The following is a 26,488-nucleotide window of genomic DNA, read 5'->3' on the forward strand; positions in this document are numbered from 1 at the left end:
TTCTGGTTATAGACTAACACTTCTGTCAGATGCTTATAAAAAATAATCCAGGGCTTTCCTGGTGGCGCAGTGGTTGAGAGTCCGCCTGCCAGTGCAGGGAACACGGGTTCGTGCCCCAGTCCGGGAAGATCCCACATGCCGTGGAGCGGCTGGGCCCGTGAGCCATGGCCGCTGAGCCTGCGCGTCCGGAGCCTGTGCTCCGCAACGGGAGAGGTCACAGCAGTGAGAGGCCCGTGTACCGGAAAAAAAAAAAAATCCAAACAGAAAGGAAAACTTTGTTTCCCAGCATGATCCTCACTTCTACCACAGGACTTTCCAGCCCTAAGAAAGTTCTGCCATGTGAGAGTAGTTGTGAACAAACCGTGGCTACAGGAGTTTCCTTCTGCACAGTGGGGAGCTGCAGAAAGCAGGCGGGTACCACAGGTGGTGGACTTGGCGGAGAGAGGAGCATATGGGTTCGACAGCAGAAATAGATGTCACCATCTGGCACAAAACCCCTCAAATAGTCCCATTACCTCCCTGTCCTATCCCTTATCCAGGTTGAGAGCAGAGGGCCTTTGAGATATATTTGATTTTTTCTTTATGACATAGTCCTAGTTTTAAGCACATGTAGATGGAAGGTGATGTTTTTTGTTGGGGGTACCTGCCAAGGTGGAGTTCAAGGAAGAGGGGAGAAGTTTCTGAGGATGGACTCCCTCTGACATGATTGCTTGGATTGGAACTGGGGTGTTTCCTGGGGGTGCTAATTAGAACAGGAAAAGTGTAATCCCCAGGAAAGTGGGAGATCAGCATGCCAGCTGTTGTTGCGCAAGTGAAATTGATTCCTGGATGAGAGGTGTCTGCAGAAAGGTTTCCTGGAGGCACTTCTTGCCAGACCCTGGATGACTTTCAAAGGAGACTCCTGGACACAGACAGCTTGTTCAGTGGTTTAGGGGCTTATCCTGTGCAGGTTTTGAACATCAATACCAGGCTATGGCTGCTTGGGACATGGGCAGTAGAGTCAGATATGCTGTGAATACCTTGCTGGACTTCAACATCTAGAATCTCAATGGTTGTGAGCTTTCAGAACCTTACTTGGGGTGATGGAAATTTGGAGACATGTGGCAAATGTTTCAGTATTTGCTGTGGCTGTTGAGTTTGTCCTTTGGTTTGTGTGCTTAGGTTGTTCTGTTGGCGTGTCCAATGGAGCTTCGGTACATCCTTCATCAGCTATGACACCATGCCTAGATTCCAATGACACGATGACATTTCATCACATTTTAAAAACATGATTATTTGCACTGGAACAGCCCACCCCTTAAAATGCCTAATAAAATAAACTCTGGAAACGGATCCCCAGATTGAAATTCCTTATATAAACAAGTGTGCCTTTGCTGCAGGAGGTGGTTGCCATTGTTCCTCACCTCAAGAAGGTTCCTTGTTCATGTAAAGATGACCTGTCTGTCGGTTAAAGAACAGTGCTGCTCCCCGTGGGTCAGAATGGTGCCGGCCACACATGCCTTATTGTCTTTTTCTAAGCTGGACCCAGTGATGCATGCTGTGTGGACAGGGTATGCTTGGAATTGGATGAAACTCTGCACACCTCTTCAGATTTTCTCTTTACACAGGGGATGGCCGGAGCGGCCTCTGTCAGTGTCATCTATTCTAGAGACTGGAGAGAATCCTAGTTCTGCTGATGGTCAATCAGAATTCCATCCCCCATCCCACACTTCTTTCAGATCCATGAGAAAGGAGAGGAAGAGTTCAATGAGAAGAGTGAACATTATTCTGGAATCAGTGAGGAGCCTCTGCTCACAGCAGATCAGGTACGAATCTCTCTCTCTCTCTCTCTCTCTCTGTCTTGGTTCTTGGGACTTTTAGTTCCTTTGATAGAGAAAAAGTCTGAATACATACCTGCCACATCCCTTTCAGGCAGTAGAAAAATGTATGGTCTTGTGGTGGCTGTGTCTTTGGTAAATTTCATGTCTCTTTAAGCCTCAGTTTACACACCTGCTGTAATTAGGGATGTAATTCCTGACGTGTGTTGGATGTGGTCCATGTCTGATAACAGCCAGAGATGGGCTCAGCGTTTACTGCCTTCATTTCCTGCTAAGTGTCTTTATTGCAGCTCATTGTGCTTGGAGTCAAGACACTTAAACAAGGGTCCCAAATAGCTGTTCTCACAAGAATAGAAATGGCAGAAGAGACTTCCAAGTGATGGACATTTTCTCATATTTCATAGAACACTGAAAACGTTGGGCCTTCCAAAAGAAGTATTAGAAACACTTGTTTTTTTAAAAAAAGATCTAAAGTTTCACATTTTATTGAGTTGCTTATATTTGGGTTTTAATAATTTGTTACTTAGGGAAAATACTCCTGAGTCTCTGGATTCTTTATTCAACCTTTGAATCAACAACTATTTATGGGCACTTGCTTTGAGCAGGCACCTTTCAGGTGTTTTCACAGAGTGGTTCTGAAAAAGCTCCACTAGGAGCTTTTGGTTCCAGAAAGTGCTTTTCAGTAAAAGGAACTCTTTCATATTTGTGGTAAAAAGGTGGGCTATAAACAGATAAGGATCAAGAGATTAAAGGGAACCAGATTAAAAAGAATAGGGGCTAGCAGTTACCTTGTGAATTTGGGGGGAAATACAATTCAGTGACACAAGTTCAATGATAATGACTCTGAAAGAGAAGCTCAGCCATAAAATTCTAAAGGGGGGTCGTGTAGTTTGCTCGTGTTGCATGAACGGCTTGCAGTAGTCAAAAACGAAGTATCCCTTAAATTTGTGAGCGGAGATGGGAAAGCTTGGGAATAAAATAGAAATTATTCCAAAGGAGGGGACCCAAGTGCCTTTATCTTTGATCCAGCCTAACATACAGGAACCCACTTCAAAGACCAGTTGGCCTTGGAGATGGAGCCCATCACAGCATCGAGAACAGACAAATATATAGATGCACTATTCTGACCAGACTCATGGATGGCTCCTTTCAGAAGTGGTCTTTGCTTATTCCATTTTCTTTATGTGTAAACAATTAATGTACAAAGTAGTTCAGCCTTATTCCTCTTGGCAGTTATCTAATTTTACTCTCTCTTCTAGGAGCTGTCCCCTACAAGAGTCTAGATTACAGCTGGGTTTCTTATCGATTTTCTGCTCTCCAGAACCTACCTGTCCTTTTATTATGTCATTATCTTTATTTCCACTTTTGTTTGGCAGCTTTAGTTCCTGTCCAGGTGAATTCTGGAGGAAGAGCTGTTTTCCTCTATGTAAAAAAGCAACTCCCCATTTTGAGTTATCCTAGGAACACTTTTTTTCCGGTCTTAAGCATCATCACAATGAATGGACTGGATTTTGTGTTTGAGTTGGGTAGATAAAATGTCTTCCCACTTAGAAAGAAAGTGCTCAGCAAATTGAAGTAAATGTTCCCTTCCAGGAATCTCTGCTTCATTTCCTGAAAGAGCAGTTTATTTCCAATAAAACACTCATCTCAATGGTGTTCTTAGAAGAGGTTTGACATTAAAGAGGACTTTATATCAAAGGAAGAGTGTTTGTAAGCCTTTGGTCAGATCTAGTTTTATTATTATTCAATATTTATTAAGTAACAATATTGCTTTAGGAATTTTACAGACAGCAAATTAGGAACATCCTTCCCTGATCAGAATTCAAGCTGGGATGTCCCTGCAGCAGAGAAGAGTGAGCACTCCCTTGTGTACCTTCTCCAGGTGATTGAGGAGATTGAGGAAATGATGCAGAACTCCCCAGACCCTGAGGAGGAAGAGGAGGTTCTAGAAGAGGAGGATGGGGGAGAAACCTCCTCCCAGGCGGACTTGGTCCTCCTGCAGGAGATGCAGGCCTTGACCCAGACCTTCAACAACAACTGGTCCTACGAAGGTGAGAGTCCTGGGGGCGGGCTCACGGAGGACCAACTCAACTCTGCCAGGCAGGGCACATGCTTCACACGCCACTAACAGAACCTCGGATCTAGGGAGTTGGCAATACCTTTCTTACTGGACATCAGGAGAGAAGTTAGCATTGCTGGGGGAGGAAGCAAGATTAAAATGGTAAAACGACCTGCTGTACAGCACAAGGAACTCTACTCAGTACTCTGTAATGGCCTATGTGGGAAAATCTAAAAAAAAAAAAAAAAAATAGTGGATATATGTATATGTATAACTGATTCATTTTGCTGTACACCTGAAACTAACACAACATTGTAAATCAACTATAATCCAATAAAAAATTTTTAAAAATGAACACAACGGTAAAACAAACCAAAGAACAAGATTAAAGCATAACAAGTAGAGGAAATCTGAACCCACTATTCACAATGATGCTACCATGAAATCAATGAAAAAACCTACAAATGGTAATGATAATAATAGCTCGTATTTTTGGAGAGCTTTGGAGGGCCAGGCACTGTTCTAAAACTTTCTATGCATAATCTCATTTCACGCCCATGCCAACCCCATTAGGATTGAGCTAACTGAGTTTCCAAGAGGGTAAGTGACTTGTTTCGAGGCCACTGTTGCAGAAATATAATTAAGAAATAAAATCTCCTCCCCACCCAGAAAACCTCTTCACAGAAGTAGAGGTTTTCTTTCTGAGAAAATGAAAACAATTTCATTATTGAATTGATGCATGTCACAGTCAACCCACTAAAGGGATTGCAAAACCGGAAACAAATCTAACCCGTGTCTGTGGCCAACTGGACACAACCCATTACAATTTTGCAATTTAGAGTCAGGTGACAAGTTAGGCCCCTGTTTTCTTTCTTGGGGATGACTTTTCAAAGCAGTGGCTCCCAGGTCCTTGAGGAAGCACATCTGAGTCCTGAGACTGGCCAGTGGCTTATTTAGCCATTTAAATGATGCACATATATTTGAAAAGGACAGAGAGAGAGAGATTCTGAAAGAAAAAGGGAGGTGAGGGGGGCTTCCCTGGTGGCGCAGTGGTTGAGAGTCCGCCTGCCGATGCAGGGGACACGGGTTCGTGCCCCGGTCCGGGAAGATCCCACATGCCGTGGAGCGGCTGGGCCCGTGAGCCATGGCCGCTGGGCCTGCTCGTCCGGAGCCTGTGCTCCGCAACAGGAGAGGCCACAACAGGGAGAGGCCCGCGTACCGCAAAAAAAAAAAAAAAAAAAAGGGAGGTGAGGAAGAGGGGAAGTCTCTTCCCTTATTTTCAACAGGGAGAATCAAGCCTCTTATTTTATTTTATTTTTTAAACATCTTTATTGGAGTATAATTGCTTTACAATGGTGTGTTAGTTTCTGCTGTATAACGAAGTGAATCAGCTATGCATATACGTATATCCCCATATCTCTTCCCTCTTGCGTCTCCCTCCCACCCATCCTATCCCACCCTTCTAGGCGGTCACAAAGCACCGAGCTGATCTCCCTGTGCTATGCGGCTGCTTCCCACTAGCTATCTATTTTACATTTGGTAGTGTAGTGTATATATGTCCATGCCACTCTCTCACTTTGTCCCAGCTTACCCTTCCCCCTCCCCGTGTTCTCAAGTCCATTCTCTATGTCTGCGTCTTTATTCCTGTCCTGTCCCTAGGTTCTTCAGAACCTTTTTTTTTTTTTTTTAGATTCCATATATATGTGTTAGCATACGGTATTTGTTTTTTTCTCTTTCTGACTTACTTCACTCTGTATGACAGACTCTAGGTCCATCCACCTCACTACAAATAACTCAATTTCATTTCTTTTTATGGCTGAGTAATATTCCATTGTATATATGTGCCACATCTTCTTTATCCAGTCATCTGTCAATGGACACTTAGGTTGCTTACATGTCCCAGCTATTGTAAATAGAGCTGCAGTGAACATTGTGGTACATGACTCCTTTTGAATTATGATTTTCCCAGGGTATATGCCCAGTAGTGGGATTGCTGGGTCCTATGGTAGTTCTATTTGTAGTTTTTTAAGGAACCTCCATACCGTTCTCCATAGTGGCTGTATCAATTTACATTCCCACAAACACTGCAAGAGGGTTCCCTTTTCTTTTTTTAAAATTATTTTATTTATTTATTTATTTTTGGCTGCGTTGGGTCTTCGTTGCTGCACGTGGGCTTTCTCTAGTTGTGGCGAGCAGGGGCTACTCTTCGTTGTGGTACGTGGGCTTCTCATTGCGGTGGCTTCTCTTGTTGTGGAGCACGGGCTCTAGGTGCATGAGCTTCAGTAGTTGTGGCTCGTGGGCTCTAGAGTGCAGTCTCAGTAGTTGTGGCACACGGGCTTAGTTGCTCCGCAGCATGTGGGATCTTCCCGGACCAGGGCTCGAACCCATGTCCCCTGCATTGGCAGGTGGATTCTAAACCACTGCACCACCAGGGAAGCCCGAGCGTTCCCTTTTCTCCACACCCTCTCCAGCATTTATTGTTTATACATTTTTTGATGATGGCCATTCTGACCTGTGTGAGGTGATACCTCATTGTAGTTTTGATTTTCATTTCTCTAATGATTAGTGATGTTGAGCACCCTTTCATGTGTTTGTTAAGCCTTTTATTTTTAATGCATATTTGCCCCTGTGCCACATTCAAGTCTTAAGGGGTGGAGTCAAAATTTGAAACTAGGCAGGTTAACTGCAGAGTCCACACTCTTAATCTGTGTATCGTATTAACTCTCTGACACAGGTTTGTGGTAATTATGGTCCTGCAAAGAAAGAGGTGGATGAAGCGTGAAATTAAAAGATGTAACAGCAGTGGCAAAACTGAGTATAAAATTCATCCATCTGCGGGGATAGTGGTGACCAGGCGGCCGGAGGGGACATGTTCCCTGGGAGTGGATCCGAATGGGGGTGACGGGACTTATAAACGATGGAGAGGGAAGGTGGGCTGGTCAGGGTATAAAGGTCCAAGTATGGACTAGAATAGTGGTGAAAATAGAGGTGTGATCTGAAGAACTGCACCCTCTAAGTAAAACCCTGTGGTTCTGAAGAGCAGAGGCAGGGCGATAGCAGCAGAAGGAATCCGCTGGGAGGGATGGAGTGGATTTGGCCCTGGTGTTGCATTCACAGCTGCTCCAATCAGGCCATTCTCCGGCACACAAAGGTCCCACACATAGAACTGCTCAGCAAAAGACTCGGGAAAGCAGCTGAAATGCGGAGTGAAATGGCAAAAACAGAAGGGGGAGGACAGCTCCAAAGAGTGAAATTAGAGGGGAAGGTTGATCTAAGTCAGCAAATACCCCGGCAGAGCAGGAGCGGAAAGGGAAAGGAAAATGGATTCTGATGTAGAAACGAAAGATGCCACTAGGAAGGGGCACTTTCAAAAATATGCTCCCGAATCTACTTTAGGTGAAGAAGTCTTAGGGGACAAGAGTTTAAAACAAAGTGATCTGTGTCCTGTTTTCCCAGGTTCCCTTTCCTTTTCTCTGACAGTAGCAGACGACTCGGTACCAACAAGCCAGACTTCATTTTTCTGTACATGTTGCCCATCTTTACATGTTTCACGTATTTTTGGGCACGTGCACTGCGACACAGGACAGTAGGTGTAAAGAAGGCCTCAGATCACTCTGCTTATTTTGCTGTCGGCTGTGTCTTGATCAGGTTTGGGGAATAAACACCACCTCTCTATTTCTCCTCAGCACGGATGCCAAACCCCTTCATCATGTTTTTTCACCCCAATTCTTGACCCATTTCACATGAGGAATATTACAGAGACAGAGGAAAAATAGGGAGATGGAACAAGGGATCAAAAACCACACGTCTGCCCACACACGTTTTTGGGGACAGAGTCCACAGAGTCCATAGTCCTTGGGGGCTGTTTTTCCTCCCTCCTTTGTTTCCCTGAGATGATGTTCTCTTCCGCAGTCGATAACTGGCTCTCCCTGCTGGCACGCCCCTAAATTGTGAAGGTCTGTTGTGGCCCTTTGAGGAATTGTCTGGGGCCAGGGGGTCTCCTCCTGACCTGTCAGGCGGCCAGGGACCCGGGAGCCTCTCCAGTGGGCTGGGCTTGATGCAGTGACCCTGCAGGATGGTCTTCCCCTGCAGGACTGAGGCACATGTCTGGATCTGAGCTGACAGAGCTGCTGGACCAGGTGGAGGGCGCCATCCGAGACTTTTCAGAGGAGCTGGTGCAGCAGCTGGCCCGCCGGGACGAGCTGGAGTTCGAGAAGGAAGTGAAGAACTCCTTCATCACGGTGCTCATCGAGGTGCAGAACAAGCAGAAGGAGCAGCGGGAACTGATGAAGAAGAGGCGGAAAGAGAAAGGGCTGAGCTTGCAGAGCAGCCGGATAGAGAAGGGAAGCCAGATGCCCCTCAAGGTAAGAGGACAGCCTGGCGCGAGGACCGAGCGCACCCACGCCTGCGAGCTCCCCGTTGCAGGTCCCGGGACCAGCCCTGCCGTGGCCCCAGACAGACCTGTCCTAAGCTGTGACAATGAGCAGGGACACCCTGGCAGACAGCAGAGCCACGAGAGGGAGAAGAGCCCACCCGTGCCCTCTGCTGCCCTAGAGGACTCCCGGTCTAACTGGAGGAGACAGGATGTAACACTGGAAAATAAGTGACTGTGGCGTGTGCTCTCTTAGGCTAGATCTGAAAAAGTGAGGTGAAAGCATTTAGGATTGAAAGGAGTTGTGCCCTGGGACAAGCCTGCTACCAGCACAGCTTAGGGTGCTGACTCATCTCTTTAGGACGTCCATAGGGTGTTTCAGGATGGAACATTATGATGCCTTGTGATATTGACCAGATTCTTCTAACCAGTGGTTCTCCATCAGGGAAGCTCAGCTGAATCAGCTAAGGAGCTTTTTCTTTTTTTTTTTTTTTGCGGTACGCGGGCCTCTCACTGTTGTGGTCTCTCCCGTTGCAGAGCACAGGCTCCGAACGCGCAGGCGCAGTGGCCATGGCTCACGGGCCCAGCCACTCCGCGGCATGTGGGATCTTCCCGGACCGGGGCACGAACCCGTGTCCCCTGCATCGGCAGGCGGACTCTCAACCACTGCGCCACCAGGGAAGCCTGGAGCTTTTTCAAAATATCTTTTCCTGGGCTCTCCCGCAGACCTACTGAATTGGGCCCGGGCATATGCATTTTGGAAAAAGCTTTCCAGATGACAGTCGTTTTACACCTGCCCTTCCCAATGGCTGGGCATTTTGTTTTCTTCCCTGAGACATTTTCATCCTCATCTGTCGAGGTTTCCCTCTGCTGCTTTATTTTTCTATTTACACAATGGAGGCTGAAATGAGGAAACCCAGGAGTGCAGGGGGGGTCTCGTCGCCTGAGGCACTTACTCAGATAAGAGTCTTTGAGACTCTGCTATTGCTTCTTGCAAAGCTCAGGCTGAAATTTTGGCCTGTGTCTTAGCCCAGGTCTTACCTTTGCTTTCTAGTCGCAGAACTGGGGCCCGGATCTGGGACAGTATGGAAGCTGACGGGTCCAGGTAGCTTAGGGAGGACCCAGGCGTCCCGGGGCGATGAATATGAGCAGGGAGCACTTGCCCTTCTGAGTCTCGCTCTCCCACCTTCCCAGCGCTTCAGCATGGAAGGCATCTCCAACATCCTGCAGAGCGGCATCCGCCAGACCTTTGGCCCCTCAGGACCTGACAAGCAGGTACACCCCATCTCCCTGCTCCCAGCTTCCTTCCCAGATTCTTGCAACTTGGTCTCTCCAACAGAGCAGGGGATGGTGCTTCACTAGAATTATCCCCTCACTGGGGCAGGTTGCAGGGGGAAATGTCCTAACAATTTCTTCCATTCTAAGGAGGAACAGAAAGTGTTTTCTTAAAGGCAAAGTTTTTTGAGCTTTAATAATAGAGGGCCTGGATAAAACTTAAAACTCAACACTACTTGTAGACCTATGAGTTCAGTTGTTTTCAGAACAAAATGCATTAAAGGGGAATCCACTTCATGAAAGATCCCATCCAAGAGCTTCATTACCTCTGCCACACTGGGCCACCAGGTGAGCCAATCCCACCAAGACTGCCTCTTCACTTCAGTTGCCCTGTTGACTGTAAGCTGTGCCGCGGGGTCTCCTGTTTAGCTCCATTTAGTCAATCACTTCTCACCTGAGAAGTGGCTTGCATTTCTGGCTCTCAGGTGCCTGCCATGTGCTAGGCTCTGTTGCTTAGGGCAGTACAGAGATGAGTAAACCCTGGTCCTGCCCTCATGCAATGCATAGTCTAACAGAGAAGGCCAGTGTGTCAATAGACACCTTTGAGATTGTGCACAAAAACTGTGTATGTTTTAGGCATATTTGTAGCTGAATCCTAAGTGTTAGAATTCTGTAACTACAGCCTGGGAAGAGATTTTAGGAACATCTGACTCACTCCCCTGAGTTCACAGCAGTGAGAACTAAGGCCCAGAGAGATTAGGTGTTTCCCCAAGGCCACGCTGCTAGTGGCAGGGCCAGGACTGAAACACAGGCCTCCCGGTCTAGAGCTCTTCTCACTCACGAGCCCAGGCTCCCTCAGAACCTTCCAGGTCTCTCTGGCCGGTGTTCTTTGATATCCCACTGGACCCTAAGATGATTTTGTTGTAGGAGCACCTCATCTCCAGCAGAGGGAGCAAACCCAACATCCCAGACCCAGGGCGGGGTTGAGGTTTTCTCATGTCATTTTGACAGAAGAGAAACCATTCATTCTCAAGTTGCACTGAAGAAGATAAGAAGATATCACCCCCCCCCAGCCCCTGCCCCTTAGAATGTTGTCTGCTTTCAGCCTGGAGGAGAAAAAGCTCACCAGGATTCCTAAATAATCAAAAAGTTTCTAGTGTCAGAAGAATATATCCGTTGGAGTGGAGGGACATTTTTCCTGGCTAATATGGTAAAGTCTTACTTTTAAAGAGACATTTTCCAAAAATGGGGGAAAAGTCCTGAAACGATGGTGCGCACACCATCGTGGGTGTTGTCGAGAGCGTCAAATTCCACGGAAGCGTGTTTTTTAGAGAAAAGCCCAATCCCCATGCAAGCTGTCAACCATTATCTCAGCCCCCGGGGGGCGGGCTTCTGTCTCTCATGCTGTGCATCCTGCTTGTCTTCTAGTACCTGAATACAGTCATCCCTTACGAGAAGAAGGCCTCGCCCCCGTCGGTGGAAGATCTCCAGATGCTGACCAACAGTGAGTTCCTCCCATTCGCAGCAAGACCAGGGGCTTATTTCTCTCCCTCCCACCCTGTGAGTTGCACCCATGGTATCTCAGTCCAGAGGTGTCCCCAGAGCAGTTTCTATGGGTCAAAATGTGCTCCACACCGTTGCATCACGACCCTGGCACGGGGTCTAATTAAAGAGTTCTGCAGCGCTACCCAGAGCTGCCTCGTCTTTTCCCGGTTCCTGTAAGGGAAGAGACTTGCCAGAGAAAAGGAGCTGGTGGAAGAGGCTGGAGCGGTGGCAGTGTGGTAGTGGTGTGCAGGGGCTCTCTGTGGTTCATCCACAGGTCTCAAGGCTGTGCACTCTCTGCCTTGCCCTTTCTCTCTTCTGCAGCTTGAGGTTGGCTCGTGTCCCCAAAGCAGGGAGCTCCTTCTAAGGGTCTGGCTGTATTTAGTGAGAAGCAAGGTTTCTTGGGTGGGGTAAGGCTGATTAGAGAGAATAGAGTCTGGTTTTCCTTCCAGGCAATGACTGCTTCCTCTCTTCCACTCTGACTCTAGTGTCAAGTAATATTAAGAAACATTCTGAGCTATGGGAGAAAACAGCCTGTGATCAAGAGCCTTTTGTAGGCAAAATCTCTTTATAGACATTAAACACTACAACCCCCAAAGGGCCGGGGGGCACGTGGTGTCAGCCCTCAGCGTCAGCTTGATTCTTTTAGGAAGAGAAAAATCCTAGGCTGAGATGTGGGGACGGGCTCAGTGAATCACGAGACCGGCCATCTCCCTGGCAACCGTGCACTGCATTGAGTGACACACTAACCGGGCTGCGCAGTCCGCAGTCGGTTGCTGTGCTGCTGCCTCGGCGGGAATGGACCCCTGCAGGGCTATTTGACACGCTAGGGAATGGGAAGAGGAGCTTCAGCTGTTTGGCTGAGGAAGATAGGTACCTCCTGGGCCCAGTGCTAAAGGTGCCCAAACGGTTTCATTTTTATCATTTTGGAGAACTAAAGCAGGAGGTTCTGGTAAACGGAAATCTTGCCTACATCAATAGATACTGCGGCCTTGAGAATCTGGAATTTTAAATTCAAAGTGCATCGGCTTCCTCTAAACTCATTTGGAGAGCCTTTATTTGCATACATATGCACAGAGATTTTTTTTTTAACGGAAGCAGATACAAACGAGCTGACATATGTAGGTGTTTGTATTTTCACAAGGAGTAAGCATTTGGAAAATAATTTGGACAAATTATGAAGGTTCATATATGTAGAGTACTCTATCATGCTCTTTATTTTTTTTCTATCATGCTCTTTTTAAAAAAAGGAAGAGCTATAACTGTATTACAGATATCTATTCAGGAATTCAGTGTGAAATCCTTTCATTTTAATTAAGAAACACTGGGTTTGCTTACACATTTCAAGTTCATTTTAAAAATTAGGGCTAGAGTATATCCGTCATTTAGAATACTCTGGAAACATAGGAATGTGAACAAAAGAAAATAAGTAACTTCTTGTCCCCTTCACTGTGGTTACTGTATGGTGTTTTTCAGCCATAGTATTTTATGCCTTTTCCATATGGTTGGGATTATACTGGCTATAAAATTTCATATCATGATTTCAGTCACATCAGTTAACATTTGGTTAACATCCTGGGTTTTTTTGTTTTGTTTTGTTTTGTTTTTTGTGGTACACGGGCCTCTCACTGTTGTGGTCTCTCCCGTTGCGGAGCACAGGCTCCGGACACGCAGGCCCAGCGGCCATGGCTCACAGGCCCAGCCGCTCCACGGCATGTGGGATCTTCCCGGACCGGGACATGAACCTGTGTCCCCTGCATCAGCAGGCGGACTCTCAACCACTGCGCCACCAGGGAAGCCCCTAACATCCTTTTTATGGCTCTCTCTTCTGTCATATGGACATACGACATTCCAATATTTTATCCCTTTAAAAAAAAAACTGCCAACTTTCCTGAATACCAATTCTCTTGTAGATTATGAAAGCTCTCTTTTTGGGCACATCCTTGTATGGGTTTGTGAATCACACCTCCTCTTTCCCCGACTCCTGAGTCAAGAATGTAGGCCAAAGACTGGCTCTGGGGACTGGGCAATTTATATAAATTTTGGATTTTGGAGATCACCTTAGTCACATATTGACTGAGTGCAATTATTGTATTTTTATGCCTATCTTCTTGGTGGGCAGCATTTAGTCTGCTCATGCTCATTTGCAAAGTATTTTCAGCCTATTACATTGAAACGAATCCATGTCTAAAAATACAGAAGAAATAAAAGAAACCATTGCCTGGATGGCCTGAGGTCCAGTCTTTTTCTGGAGTTGGCCACGGACTCATGCCACCATCAGGCTCTGTTCCTCACCCACTCCTGAACTTTGGAATCAAGTTCCATGACCCTGACTTGCAACTAGGCAAGGTAATCAATGGAAAACAGGACCTAGGAATGGACTGGGGGGTCCCTCCATTGTAATGGTTGCCTACTGACCCCAGCTATCAGGGCCAGCTGATCTTTAGTGTTTTTTCCACTTGCCAAAAGTAATACATGTTCATGGAAAAAAGCTGGACACTGTAGAGATATCACATAGAAGGGAACATCCCCCAGGCTCTCACACTCTGAGGTATCGGCTTTTTACGGTTTCATGCACATTCTTCCAGATTTTTCTATGAATATTAGCATTTATTATTTACTCATTTAAAATTAATACATAAAGTTCTGCAGCCTTCTTTCTTCATTCATAAGTATGTCTTGTATATACAGATCGCTCTCATTTCTCATGAAGCTGTATGAGACTGCGTATATACCATATACACCATAGTTTACTTAAGGCATCTATTGATGAATAACTCTATTGTTGGATAACCCACCCCTGCCCTCATTTTTTGATAGTATAAGCAAGGTCCAGGTATTTTCTTGAAGGATTTTCTACAAAGCTGACTTCCACAACATGAATCATGAATATGAGAAGATGCTTCCTAGTTTAATAACAGAAAAATCTGTTTTAAAAACTTTTATAAAAAGCCTTTAAGCTTTATTCACTTCCCTATTGTTTGCTTCATGTGTAGGTCATATCCTGTTTCAACAAGAAGTCTGTAAGCTCCTTGAGGGTCACTAATACTCTTGCATTTCCACAAATTCTAGCGCTGTACTGGGCATAGAGCAGAAAATATTTGTGAAATTAAATTCGTTTGCTGTTAATAAACTGGAGGTGAGAACTTTGCTAATAATATCTGTTTATATGAATAGAATGTCTTTAAAGACAGATTTATCGGTGGTTCGGTGATGTGACAGCTGTTATTATTAACATTTGGATTGCATCCGAAAGCTGATTCCTTTTTTAAATTGTTTTGTTTATTTTTATGATCATTAAAGATACATACTTAGGAGGTGATGTGGAAATTATAGATGAGCACACACACAAAAAGTAAAGGTTAAAAGAGAAGTCACCTCATCCATAGGGCCCCCCTGACTCTTTTGATGGATTTCCCACCAGCCCCCTCCCCGCCCCAGCAGGTTGAATGCTGACTCTTGCCAGAGGCTTCTAGACTTTGCTCAGTACTCAATGAATGTCTTGTTTCCTTGACTCTTTCTCGCTCACTTTGGGTTGGTGGGTTGTCTGGCCCCAGAGGTGAGCTCTATGCCCTGATGCATCTTAGCTCCTTTCTCTTTCCTTCTCCAGTTCTCTTTGCCATGAAGGAGGATAATGAGAAGGTGCCCACTTTGCTGACGGACTACATTTTAAAAGGTAAGAGAGGCCCAGGCCTCTGGGAGCAGAACATCCTCTAGGGCCCCCTCCCCTAGGACTCCTGCTGGACACATGGAACCCCGCACTGCAGCCCTCCCAGGGCATCCACGCCAGGCCAGATCGGGCAGGGTCAGGGAACTCAGTGGACAATTGTGAGGAGGCCCTTGCCTTTGGATGTTGCTAGGAGGCCTGAGGAGGAGATTCCATCACCCCCAAGTCACCAGAGTGATTCCACACAAAAAGCAGCCAAACCAACAAAAGACTTATTGTGAAAGTTCTCTGTGGTTTGGGCTATTTAGTTGGCAAAAATAAAGCCAGAGGATACCTTTAACAGTTTCAACTACTTGAAAGGCAGCAAACTAGAGTCATGATTAGCTACATCCTTTCATAACTTTTTTGTTTCATCTTTTATTATGGAAGTTTTTAATATATATAAAAGTAGAGTGAACAGTATGATGAACTACCATGTACTTAACATCCAGCTTTAACAATTATTAACTCCTGGCCAATCTAGTTTTCATTTATATCACTTCTCTCTTCCATGTTTTTTTGAAGCAAGTACCAACCATTATATATATTTTTCATCCATGAGTATTTCAGTGTACATTCCTAAAATATAACCACGATATCATGATCACAACTAGAAAAATAAAAAATGTAAAAGTATCTTTGAGGGACTTCACTGGCCGTCCAGTGGTTAAGATTCCACACCTCCACTGCAGGGGGCTCAGGTTCTATCCCTGGTCGAACTAAGATCCCGCATGCCACATGGCATGGCCAAAAAAAAAAAAAAAAAAACGTATCTTTGATTACCCAACCAGTGTTCAGGTTTCCCTGATTTTCCTATAAAATTTTTTCAGGTTATTTGTTTGAATCAGGATCCAAAGAAAGTCCATACATTACAATTGCATAATGTATCTCTTAAATCTCTTTTAATATATATAGGTTCCCCTTTCCCTCCTCTCTCTCATTCTTTGAATTTTATTTCTTAGAGAAACCAGGTTATTTGCCCCATAGCATTTCCTCATTCCGGCTTTTCCTCGGTAGTTGCGTCCTCACGGTTTCATTTAATACGTTCTTCAACCTTTTGTATTTCCTGTTGCCCAGTAGAGCTGGAGGACTGATCACATTCAGATCGTCCACACCAGAACAGACCAGGCAAGGCCAGAGAACTCAGTGTACAATTGTCTGCAAAATTTTTGATAAGTTTTTGGTTATCAATGGTTGTAAACTTCCATTAAAAGACACCTGTTACCTGGTTGTCTTTCTTTGGGCGATATTAATATCTGTATTAGTCTGCTCAGGCTGCTAAAACAGAAGACCACCAGGTGGCTTAAACAACAGAAATTTATTTTCTCACAGTTCTGGAGAGTAGAAGTCCAGGATCAAGGGGCCAGTAAAGTGGGTTTCTAGTGAGGGCTCTCTTCTTGGCTTGTAAACAGCTACCTTCTCGCTATGTTCTCACAGGGCCTTTCTTCTGTGTGTGTGAGGGGAGTGCCAGAGCACTCTGGTGCTTCTTCTTACAAGGACACTAATCCCAGCAGATCAGAGCCCCACCCATATGACTTCATTTAACCCTCCCTCCTTAGAGTCTCCATCTCCAAAGACAGCTGCACTGGGGGTTAGGGCTTCAACATGAATTCTTGGGGGGACACAAACATTGACTCTGTAACACTCTCCATCAATGGTCATTCATTGTCCAGATTCTTTTTTTCATTAGGTTTTGCTCCACAGGCACAACTTTGGGCGCAGCTTCCAAAGGCTTGTGGACTTCAGTTTAGAACCTCTCAGCTGTATTGTTTCCATAAGGCTCAGAAAGATTAATCTTAAATTTCTGCAGGATGAATTTAGGCTAAACATTGGGAAGAACTTCTGACTCTTAAAGGTTTTAAAAGAGTATCCCATTTCTCAAAGGAGGTGTGTAGAAATGGGTTCTATAAGTCTGGGAGCCCGAGAGCTAGACTTTACCCCTCACGATCCACTGAAATGTCAGTGAATTTATAAAACTAGTTAACATTTACTGAGCACTTTCTATTTGCCTCTGAGCAACCCTGTGGGGTAGGCAGAGGCACAGTCTACTGTATACATGAAGAAACAAGCACAGGTAGGAGAAGTTATTTCCCGAAGGTCATAGAATTAGTAACAGCCAGACCCAGGACGTGAACCCAAGCAGACGGGCAGCAGAGACCATGCAGTTAATCATTACACTGAACAACCGCCTGTCCCTGGCTCTTCCTCCTTCTGGAAGGAAGACACGTGATCACCATCCTTCCCTGGTTCTCAGGGGGCAGTTCTCTGCTCAGGACGCTGGTGAGAGGCTGGCGTGACCGCTCTCGGCCACGGACACCCCGGGCTGGCAGGTGTGGCCACACACTTGCTTTGACATCCCTTCTCTCCTCTTCTCTTTCCAGTGCTCTGTCCGACCTAACCTTGCCCTTGGGAGCAGCCTTGCTGCGGAGGTCACTGAGCAAGAGTCATCCCACTGCAGGGACTGCATGACACCACGTAGCCTCCGCCGTGTATTTAAACGTGTATAGCTTAACCTGGATTAAACATGAGCAAATGCGCGGGGTCCTTTGCTGTTGGCTTCTAGTCCTAGTAACCATTGGATGCATGACCGAGGGGCAGGGCTGCTGACGTCACCTCCTCTCTGCCTGTGTTGGAGGGAGGTAGACCGCTGTCGCCACTCATGGTGTAGTCTGGCTCCAGCCCTCAAAAACAGCTTCCACCCTAAGACTAATTTTGAAATAAACCTTCATTTAATTAATATTCTTCATGTGCTTTGGTGTGTGGTGTCCCTCGGCCCTCTGGTACAAACCTCCAGAGAAAGGATGTGTAGCTGCAACCACATGATGCTCGTGGCCCGTGGCAGCCAACACGGAGTTTAGGGCTGGGCCGTGTGGGGGGTGCATGCCATGCCCTGTGGTGTGTCTGCAGTTGTACAGACGGAAGGAGGAGGCCATCTGCAGACGCCTAAGATCTAACTGCTTGACAGCTTTACAGTGAGCCGCACGCTGAGTTGGAGGAGCTACTGGTTCGAGAGGAGATTGTGAAGTTAGCGCATGGCAAGTGAAGCTCGGTGGGGAGCAGCTGGGCAGCTGTGGTGCCTCCTGTTGGGATGGCCGGGTTGACTCCTGCAGGCCCGGGTGCTGGAGGGCATCAGCTCCACTGGGTTCTCCCAGCGTGGGGGTCCCGGCTGCTTTCCTGACTGCGCCCACCGACCCCTGGTATCCTCTGTCCGTGCGTACCCTCCTTGCCCTCCCTGCAGCCCTCGACTCCCATGTGCTGTCCCCGGCATTGGTGACAGGCAGTTGCCAGCCTCTTTGGGCCAGCAGGTGAAAGCTGTCCTCGTATCCAGAGGGGGCTCGATTTCACCACGACCTGAACTGTTTTGGCTTCCATCTTCTGGCTTGAATGATATTAACTCTGCAGATTCCCAGAGTCCTGTCTTAAAACAAAACTTTTATCAAGTACTTGCTATGCACCTGCCACTAGCTTTATCACCTCTACAAACCATCTTGCATCTCAGCAGCCCTATGTAGGTAGTAGCATTGCCCTGATAGAAGGATGCGGAGACCAAGAAGCAGAGATGCTCAAAGTAATGGAGTCAGACTGGCACCTCGGCCTCTTATCCAGTTAGATCTCCACCCCTTCTTAGGAGTTTGGTGTTTGTGTGCCACACGGAAAGCCGTGCTTCACCACACTGGCAACTCCACAGAAGGCCACAGATCGACACAGGTGACAGTAGAAGGCATCCTTGTTGACCTGCCTCTCACCTCCTGGGCCTCTGCTTTTCTAGGAGCGGTGCCGCAGAGCAGTAGCAGTCTTCCCTGGGGGTGAGGCGGGGGAAAACTACCCCAGTGCCTGCAGCTCAAACTCAGGCATCTACACAGAGCAGGACTTCTGTGTGGACAGAGCCCCGGCCGCTATAGGAAGGTGGAAACACCACAAGGTACCCGTGCAAATCCTCAGGGGTCAGCATGTGGACCTAAGTACCAGAGTTTTGACAAAAAGGGGCACCTGCAGCTCTGCATTCTTTGGTGCCACGGCCAAGGGGCAAAGGGCCACTGGCAGGGTGAGGTCCTTAGCACGATTCACACTTTGCCAGCTATGGGGTGGGTGGGGGGGAGCAGTGAATTCCCAAGAGCCTTCCTTCCTGCCTTGGATTTGTCAGATCTGGGTCAGCCACTCCTTTCCCCCAATTTATCCTGCCAGCAGGTGTCTGAAGCAGCAGAGACAAGCTAATCAAAGCTGCTGGCAGTTAAAAATAAACCTCAGGTGTCAAGGAGACGCTCCATCTGGGAGGAGGTGAGTCTAGCAGGACGGGGGGGTGGGAGCAGCGGCTGCTGTTTCTCTCCTGTTGTCCACATCAGGAGCTGAGGGGGATAGTAAATCAGTGTCTCGTGGTTTTTGCATTGCCCTTTCCTCTGTCCTTGCTACTCAACATGAGGGGCCCAGACCAGCAGCAGTGACAACGTGTAGAAACTTGTTAGAAACGCAAAACTCAGGCCCAGCACCCAGCAACCCCCCGCCCCACCGTTGGAAGCTGCATTTTAACGAGATTTCCAGGCAATTGGTGTTTGTGTTATGTTTGGAGACGCTTTGCTAAGCTTTCAGTACAAAGCTGGAGCCCTGACTCTTGGAGACTGAACCCTCAGAAAGCAAGGATGGTGTGATTAACAGGTGACCTCACTGTCTTCCCCCACCCCCTGGTCCTCATCCCTCAGGACTGTTGTGACGTCCAGGAAGAGTCCCAGGGTGGATGGATACTTCAAACTCTAGTCAGTCCCGATGGCAAAGCTCAAGTCGACCTAGGGACTTGAGTAGGCACTCAGCTAGGGCCACCGGGGAGCCAAGGCCTGCAGGGCACCCTCCTGGGCAGGTAGGACTTAGTCCGGCCAGCAGGCTCCTTTACTGAGGTGCATCTGTATCAATTAAAGGCCTCCATGTGGGTTTGCGAAGCTTAATCTGATCCAGTCTTGGTGAGGAAATGCCACTGTAGGGCCTGATGCCAGCCTTTGGTTGTGTAGAATTGAGACAGACTATCCTATGTCCCCACATTCCCTTTCCTTGTATCTCTGCTTCAAGACGGGAGACAAATGTGGTATCTCAGAAAGAAAACCCAAAGGAAAATTAATTAATTAGTTAATTAATTAATTAATTAACTAATTAATTTTTAAAGAAAGGGACTTCCCTGGTGGCACAGTGGTTAAGAATCCGCCTGCCAACGCAAGGGACACGGGTTCAAGCCCTGGTCCAGGAAGATCCTACATGCCGTGGAGCAGCTAAGCCCGTGCGCCACAACTACAGAGCCCGCGAGCCACAACTACTGAAGCCTGTGTGCCTAGAGCCCATGCTCTGCAACAAAGTGTAGCCCCCGCTCTCCGCAACTAGAGAAAAGCCCGCGCGCTGCAAAAAAGACCCAGTGCAGGCAAAACTAACTAAATAAATAAACACATTTTAAAAAACCCAAAGGGAAGGATGTTGGGCTACTAAGTTTTATGGGATAAGTTGGAGTTTTAAAATGAAGTAAACCTTTTGCACTGGAATAATATCTGCACTATAACTATCTTCAGCTAGAGGTCAGGGAAGAGACGGGGAAAATCATAAGGTGCAATCCAGTGGGTGTTTTAGTATGAATGATGAACCCAGTCCTAACAGACGTGATGAGTCCGTTCCATGGGCTTTGAGCATCACTGTGTCCTAGGGACTCCCCCAGCAGCCCCGTCACAAAGAGCGCTTCCGGTGTCACCGAAGGCCAGGAGCAGGGGGCACCCCAGGGGCCCAGCCCTCCTTCAGCAGAAGCATGAATCGGAGGGAGCCCGGAGAGGTGACACCCGGGCCAGCGTCCACGATTAGTATGCGTGGAGGGGAGAGTAATTAGATGCAGCTCTTGGAGAAGAGACACTCACGTTCTTGATGGCGCCTGATTATTTATTTCCTTGGGAGGATGAGAGGAGACTCCTTAGGATTTCTGTCTGAGCCTGAGCTTTGCTCTCCTCCTCCCTTCATGAGAGAGGGGATGCAGAGGCCACTCTGCTTACCGGGAAGGTGCTTGGCTTCGTATTACTGCCTTTCTTTTAAAAGAACAATGGGCCACCTTAGCCCACAGCCTCGCAGCTCCACCCCCCACCCCCTGCCCAAGCCCTCATGCATATTCATCCTGCTTCAAAGAGCACAGCATGGAATATGCAAATTGGCCAGGCAGGAGCTGGTTGGCATTTTGATAATAGCTTTGTCTGACAAACCCCAGAGAGACGCGCACATCTAGCTCCTCTCTCTCTCTCTCTCTTTCTCTTTCTCTCTCTCTTCCCCTCCCTCCCTCCCTCTCTCCCCTTCCTCTATCCTGTATCCCCCTCTTCATTCTCTCTTCCACTCCCCATCTGTCAGAGAACAGGAAAATGAAGCGAGTTAATGAAAGGCCAGGTGTCTGCATTCTAGGCCAGTGTATTTCCACTTTTCTCTCCTCTCCTCCTCCTTTGAACAGACCATTTTGTTTTTCCCGTTAAAGTGTTCCTGATCTGACAACGCCCGGGGCCCCGGGCCTGCCCTCTGCTCTCAGTGGCCTCCCCCACTTCGTCTGGGCCCCATTCTCTGCTCTCTCTCCCAGAGGTGAGCTCCCTTCTCTTTGTCCTTCCATCTTTCAACCTGGTTTTACTGTCAACAGTTGAGCCTAAAAAACCCAAGAACCTGGCCTTGCCCTCTGAACAGGAGGGAAGGAATCACCTACACAGGCTGGAAGTGAGGGAGGCTTGGATGTCTGTTGTCATCACTGACGGATTACTCGGACTCAGCAGTTCCTGACCTCTCGCATCCATCTCTACGACACATCTGAGCAGCCATCATCAACGGCGCAACGGACCTGCCAGTTGCCTGCTTCTTGGTCCCCGTCTGTTGATAGTCAACAGCGGCCTCTCCTCCAACACTATCTCCCCAACCCCCTGCCGCAGCGCAGCTCCTAGAAAAGTACGCAAAGCAATTTCTCAAGGACTTAGGTCCTGCCCCTCCCCCCCAAATGTAAATGGTTCCAGCTGGAGCTGGTGGGCTACTGGGTAGATGCTCTGCTTCGGGAGAAGCAGCTAAGGTTTGGATCCCACGTCTGTGAAGGCTGTTTCATCTGGGAAACTTACAGGAGGAAAGCAAAGGCAGGGGCAGGGATGCAGGCACCTCCGAGGATTTCAGGGAAGAGGGGAGTCTCTTCCATTGACCTTGAAGGCCAGCCCTGATCAAGCCAAAGCTCAGGAGGCAAATTACCTCATAGAAGGAGCATAGGTTTGAGGCTTGGGTTCAAATCCCAGCCCTACTACCTGTTCGCTAAATAATTTTTGAGAAAATTATTTAATTTCTCTTTTTCCTTATTTTAGAAATGGGATATTAATATTAATAATAATGCCAGTAATTCTCCCAGGGTTTTTTTGAATCATTTACAGTATCTAGCATATATGCTAAGTGCTCAATAAATTGTGACTTTTATTGTTGCTGGTAAACTTCCAGGAACATAGAGAAAGGACTGGGCCCTGTGGCCTCTTGAGCCTCATCATTTTTTCAATCCAGAAGGCACCAGGAACACCTGAAAACAAAACCAAAACAAGGTAGGGTGTGGCCTGTTTCCCTCAAATTAGCCTCACCACCACCCCCCTGTAGGCTCCCTAAATCCTGCTTAGTGGTGGCCCATCTGATTCTAGGACCAGTGGCCTCTGGGTTCTCCTGCACAAGGCAACAAAGCCAAAAGGCAGAGCTGGGTCATGTTCTGATTTCTCAGCAGGTTCGTTCAAGGTGGGTGGTGGAGGAGGGACGGTGAAAAGTCACATTTATTTTTGCACTTAGAGAAAAGAGTCTATTTTCACTGGCAAGGAGACAGGTAGGACAGAAGAGGAAGCACACAGGCCACCCCAGACGCAGTCAGAGAACCCTCACGTGCTGTAGGATTAGCACGTGATCCGATCAGGTGGGGTCATGAGGATAAATTCAAGAGGTTGGAGAAAGGCACTGCAGATATCCCGCAGAGGAAGTAAGCCTCGAAGACCACTGCTTCCTCCACCCGCCGCCAGAGGGCAGCTCTCAGCTCGAGGGGTGGAGGTTGGCGGCATCCGGTGAATCTATGTAACGCGGCGGCGCCCCGGGCTCCCGTGGCTGGACGTGGACGGCAAAGGTGGGTGACAATTTACAATGCGCTGTGGATGGGGTTCCCACAGGGAGTGGGCAAGTTGGGTTTACTGACCCTTGGTGCCCTTTCCAGGACTGAGAAACAGTGTTTTCACTCTAGCCTGGGATCCTTGTCGTGTGCAAAGACCGCTGGAGGGGGCGGTACGGAGGGCAACAAGGCCCTTTCGGCTCAGAGCGACTCACCGCGGAGCTTTTTCTGCAATCAGGCTTGGGTGAAGCAGTGGTTCAGCATCTCCGGGGTGCTATTCAAAATGCACGACCTCAGCCCCACCCTTGGAGAGTCTGCTCTAGCAGATTGAGAATGGAATTTGGGTGCCTGCACCTCCAAAAGCCTGCTCAGCAATTCTGAGGTGCCTCCTGCAGAGAACTCCTGAGGTGGGAGTTGGGAGAGAGGCGAAGATGCCCCTGGGCATGGAGGTGCTGGGGGGATTTCGTCACAAGAGAGCTAGGTTATTTCATCTCCTTCCAAAATGTGACCCCACGTGCAGACACAGCGCCGTGCAGGCAAAGGGGCAGCAGGAGCAGGCTAGTTGCTGGGGGCCTGGGCAGTGATGTGGCCTCAGCTTCTCCAGCAGGGCTGGGGCCGTCCGCAGGGAGGAGTGGCATCCCCAGGAGAAGCTGGGGATCCGCTGCACTGTCCTCCGCGGGACTGAGTTTCATAGAAGATCCACCAAAGGGGAACTTAAAGACCCTCCCCTCTCACACCCTCGCTGTGCAGGTGAGGAAGTGAATTTAGATGGTCCCTGTGTGTGAGGGGAAGTATTGGCAGAGTCTCAGTCAAATCCAGGGGAAGCCAGTGCTCTTTCTTTCCCTGCAAAGGAGTCACGGGAGGCCCGCAGGTGGGCAGAGCTGGCCTTACATGAGTCTGATATCATAAAATGTTGCAGTACTGTGGGGGGAAGAACCACCCAGAAATTCACAAAAGAGCAGGTGGGTGGGAGATCTGCACACCTGAAGTGAGTTCTCTGGATAATGTTTGGGTGTAATAAGATGAAAAAAATCTGAAAATGAAAAAGTATAATGAGATATACACAACTGAAGGGAATTGTCTTAAATGGCTGATTGTAATGAGATGTACATAAATTGTCAGGCTTGTAATGAAATGAAAAAAAATTCTTGCCTGGTAATACTGGGTGTAATGTCTACACCTGAAATAAGTCGTCTCAGTGCACCGAATGTAATGAGATGCACATAATTTTAAAGAGTGTAATGAGATGAAAAATAAATCAAACACTTGTCTTAAAATGAAAGATGTACTAAGACACACACACCTGAAGGGCATTGTCCTAAATGGTTTTGGTTTAATGAGATGCATTTAATTTGCAAAGGGGCTAAATGAGATTGGCCCAGAGAGAGGCTGAGAAATATAAAAGTATAGGGTACACTTGAAAGTGGTATCATAAAATCTGCCTGGTATGTGGGATGGAAATAAGATGCTACCTTAGAAATGCATGGAGGACTTCCCTGGTGGCACAGTGGTTAAGAATCCGCCTGCCAATGCAGGGGACACGGGTTTGAGCCCTGGTCTGGGAAGATCCCACATGCTGCGGAGCAACTAAGCCCATGCACCACAACTACAACTGCTGGGCCTGCGCTCTAGAGCCCGCAAGCCACAACTACTGAAGCCCGTATGCCTAGAGCCCGTGCTCCACAACAAGAGAAGCCACCGCAATGAGAAGCCTGCGCACCACAATGAAGAGCCACCCCCGCTCACCACAACTAGAGAAAGCCCACGCACAGCAACGAAGACCCAGCACAGCCAAAAAGAAAGAAAGGAAGGAAGAAGTGCGTGGAGTATGATGCTCTTGGCATTCTTTCTGCCAGTCCCCCGTGACCTTTGGCCTGGGCTGCTCTGCAAAGTTAAATTATCCTCTGTCCCCTATACGATGCCAGGCACATAGTAGGCACCTGTGGATACTCACTGAATGATTAACTGGCTCAGGGAGTTGTAGTGTATTTAGCAAAAGGAAGTTAAGGAGAGCAGCTGTAAAACAAGGAACTTCTAAAAGGCATCTGAAAACTATTTTCTGAGAGCGATGTTCCTCAAAGTCTTTAGCATCTTGATCAGAACCTGGGAAGAATCTAGTCGTGGAACCTAATCATATATAACAAGCAACCTGGTGGTTTTTATGCCCCAAGGCTCATGATCGCCTCTGAAGGCCAGGTAGGCAGGCAACATATGAGTGAAGGTATCTGGATGTCAGACGCAGGTACCTTTGCAATTAAAGGTGGGAGATTCTTCACTTCCACAAATATATTCTCCCCAATTTTTTTCAAAGGCAGAGCCCCCCCCCTTTTTTTTAAAGGGACCATTGTTTTATTTTTATAAATTTACTTTTATTTATTTTTGGCTGCATTGGGTCTTCGTTGCTGCATGCGGGCTTTCTCTAGCTGCGGTGAGCGGGGGCTACTCCTTGTTGCGGTGCATGGGCTTCTCGTTGCGGTGGGTTCTCTTGCGGAGCACAGGCTCTAGGTGCACAGGCTCAGTAGTTGTGGCTCGCGGGCTCAGTAGTTGTGGTGCACGGGCCTAGCCGCTCCGTGGCATGTGGGATCTTCCCGGACTAGGGCTCGAATCCATGTCCCCTGCATTGACAGGTGGATTCTTTTTTTTTTTTTTTTTTTTTGCGGTACGCGGGCCTCTCACTGTTGTCACCTCTGCCGTTGCGGAGCACAGGCTCCAGACGCGCAGGCTCAGCAGCCATGGCTCACAGGCCTAGCCGCTCTGCAGCACATGGGATCTTCCCGGACCGGGGCACGAACCCGTGTCCCTTGCATCGGCAGGCGGACTCTCAACCACTGTGCCACCAGGGAAGCCCGGCAGGGGATTCTTAACCATGCACTACCAGTGATGTGCCACCATCACTCTGGATGGAGCAATGGGTATAGAGATATATTTTTCTTTTTTAAAAAAACCACTCAAATATTGGAGGGAAAGGCAAAAAAAGGAATTGAATAAAAGGGAGGAGGAAGCATAATTAGTCAATGAGCCAACCAAGGACTGGCAGCCCAATAATAAATGACCCTCAGCCTTCCGGTTGGGGGATCACATGAGTTGCCATTGTCACGACAACCTGGAGGCCACATCATCGGGGCCCGCAGTGACTCAACTACATTCAGCTGTAGCCGGGTGGGAATATAGGTCCCAAGTTGCCTGATTGCCCGATTTTTGAAGAGAAACCAGAAATCTGATTTTTTTTTTTTTTTTTTTTTGCGGTACGCGGGCCTCTCACTGCTGTGGCCTCTCCCATTGCGGAGCACAGGCTCCGGACGCGCAGGCTTAGCGGCCATGGCCCACGGGCCCAGCCGCTCCATGGCACGTGGGATCCTCCCGGGCCGGGGCACGAACCCGCGTCCCCTGCATCGGCAGGCGGACTCCCAACCACTGCACCACTAGGGAAGCCCCAGGAATCTGAACTTTTATGTGCAACCTTCTGACTTAAATGTTGGCCCCCAAATTTTACAAAACAATATGTGGTCCAAACAAAACATGACCGTGAGCTGAATTTGACCTGAGTGCCTCCTGTTTACAACTCTGAATGATCAAGTTTGAGGTCATTGTCCTAGGATGCAATCATAACTCA

At 47.8% G+C, this 26,488-nt stretch overlaps 1 protein-coding gene across 2 annotated transcripts in view; it reads left to right on the forward strand.

Annotated features, from left to right (window-relative positions):
• The window catches only part of FEZ1 (fasciculation and elongation protein zeta 1), a 40,757-nt gene extending 23,287 nt beyond the window's left edge, over positions 1-17,470 (forward strand). For both annotated transcript variants that reach the window (XM_079708027.1, XM_079708026.1), the window contains exons 4-10: positions 1,719-1,805; positions 3,700-3,868; positions 7,969-8,240; positions 9,443-9,523; positions 10,952-11,027; positions 14,676-14,741; positions 17,153-17,470. In XM_079708027.1, the coding sequence (XP_079564153.1) occupies positions 1,719-1,805; positions 3,700-3,868; positions 7,969-8,240; positions 9,443-9,523; positions 10,952-11,027; positions 14,676-14,741; positions 17,153-17,169 (768 nt within the window). In that variant the 3' untranslated portion in view covers positions 17,170-17,470. The remainder of the gene's footprint in view (positions 1-1,718; positions 1,806-3,699; positions 3,869-7,968; positions 8,241-9,442; positions 9,524-10,951; positions 11,028-14,675; positions 14,742-17,152) is intronic.
• The last annotated feature ends 9,018 nt before the right edge of the window (positions 17,471-26,488 follow it).

This window comes from Hyperoodon ampullatus (assembly GCF_949752795.1).
Source record: "Hyperoodon ampullatus genome assembly, chromosome: 7".
NCBI classification, from domain to species: Eukaryota; Metazoa; Chordata; class Mammalia; order Artiodactyla; family Ziphiidae; genus Hyperoodon; species Hyperoodon ampullatus.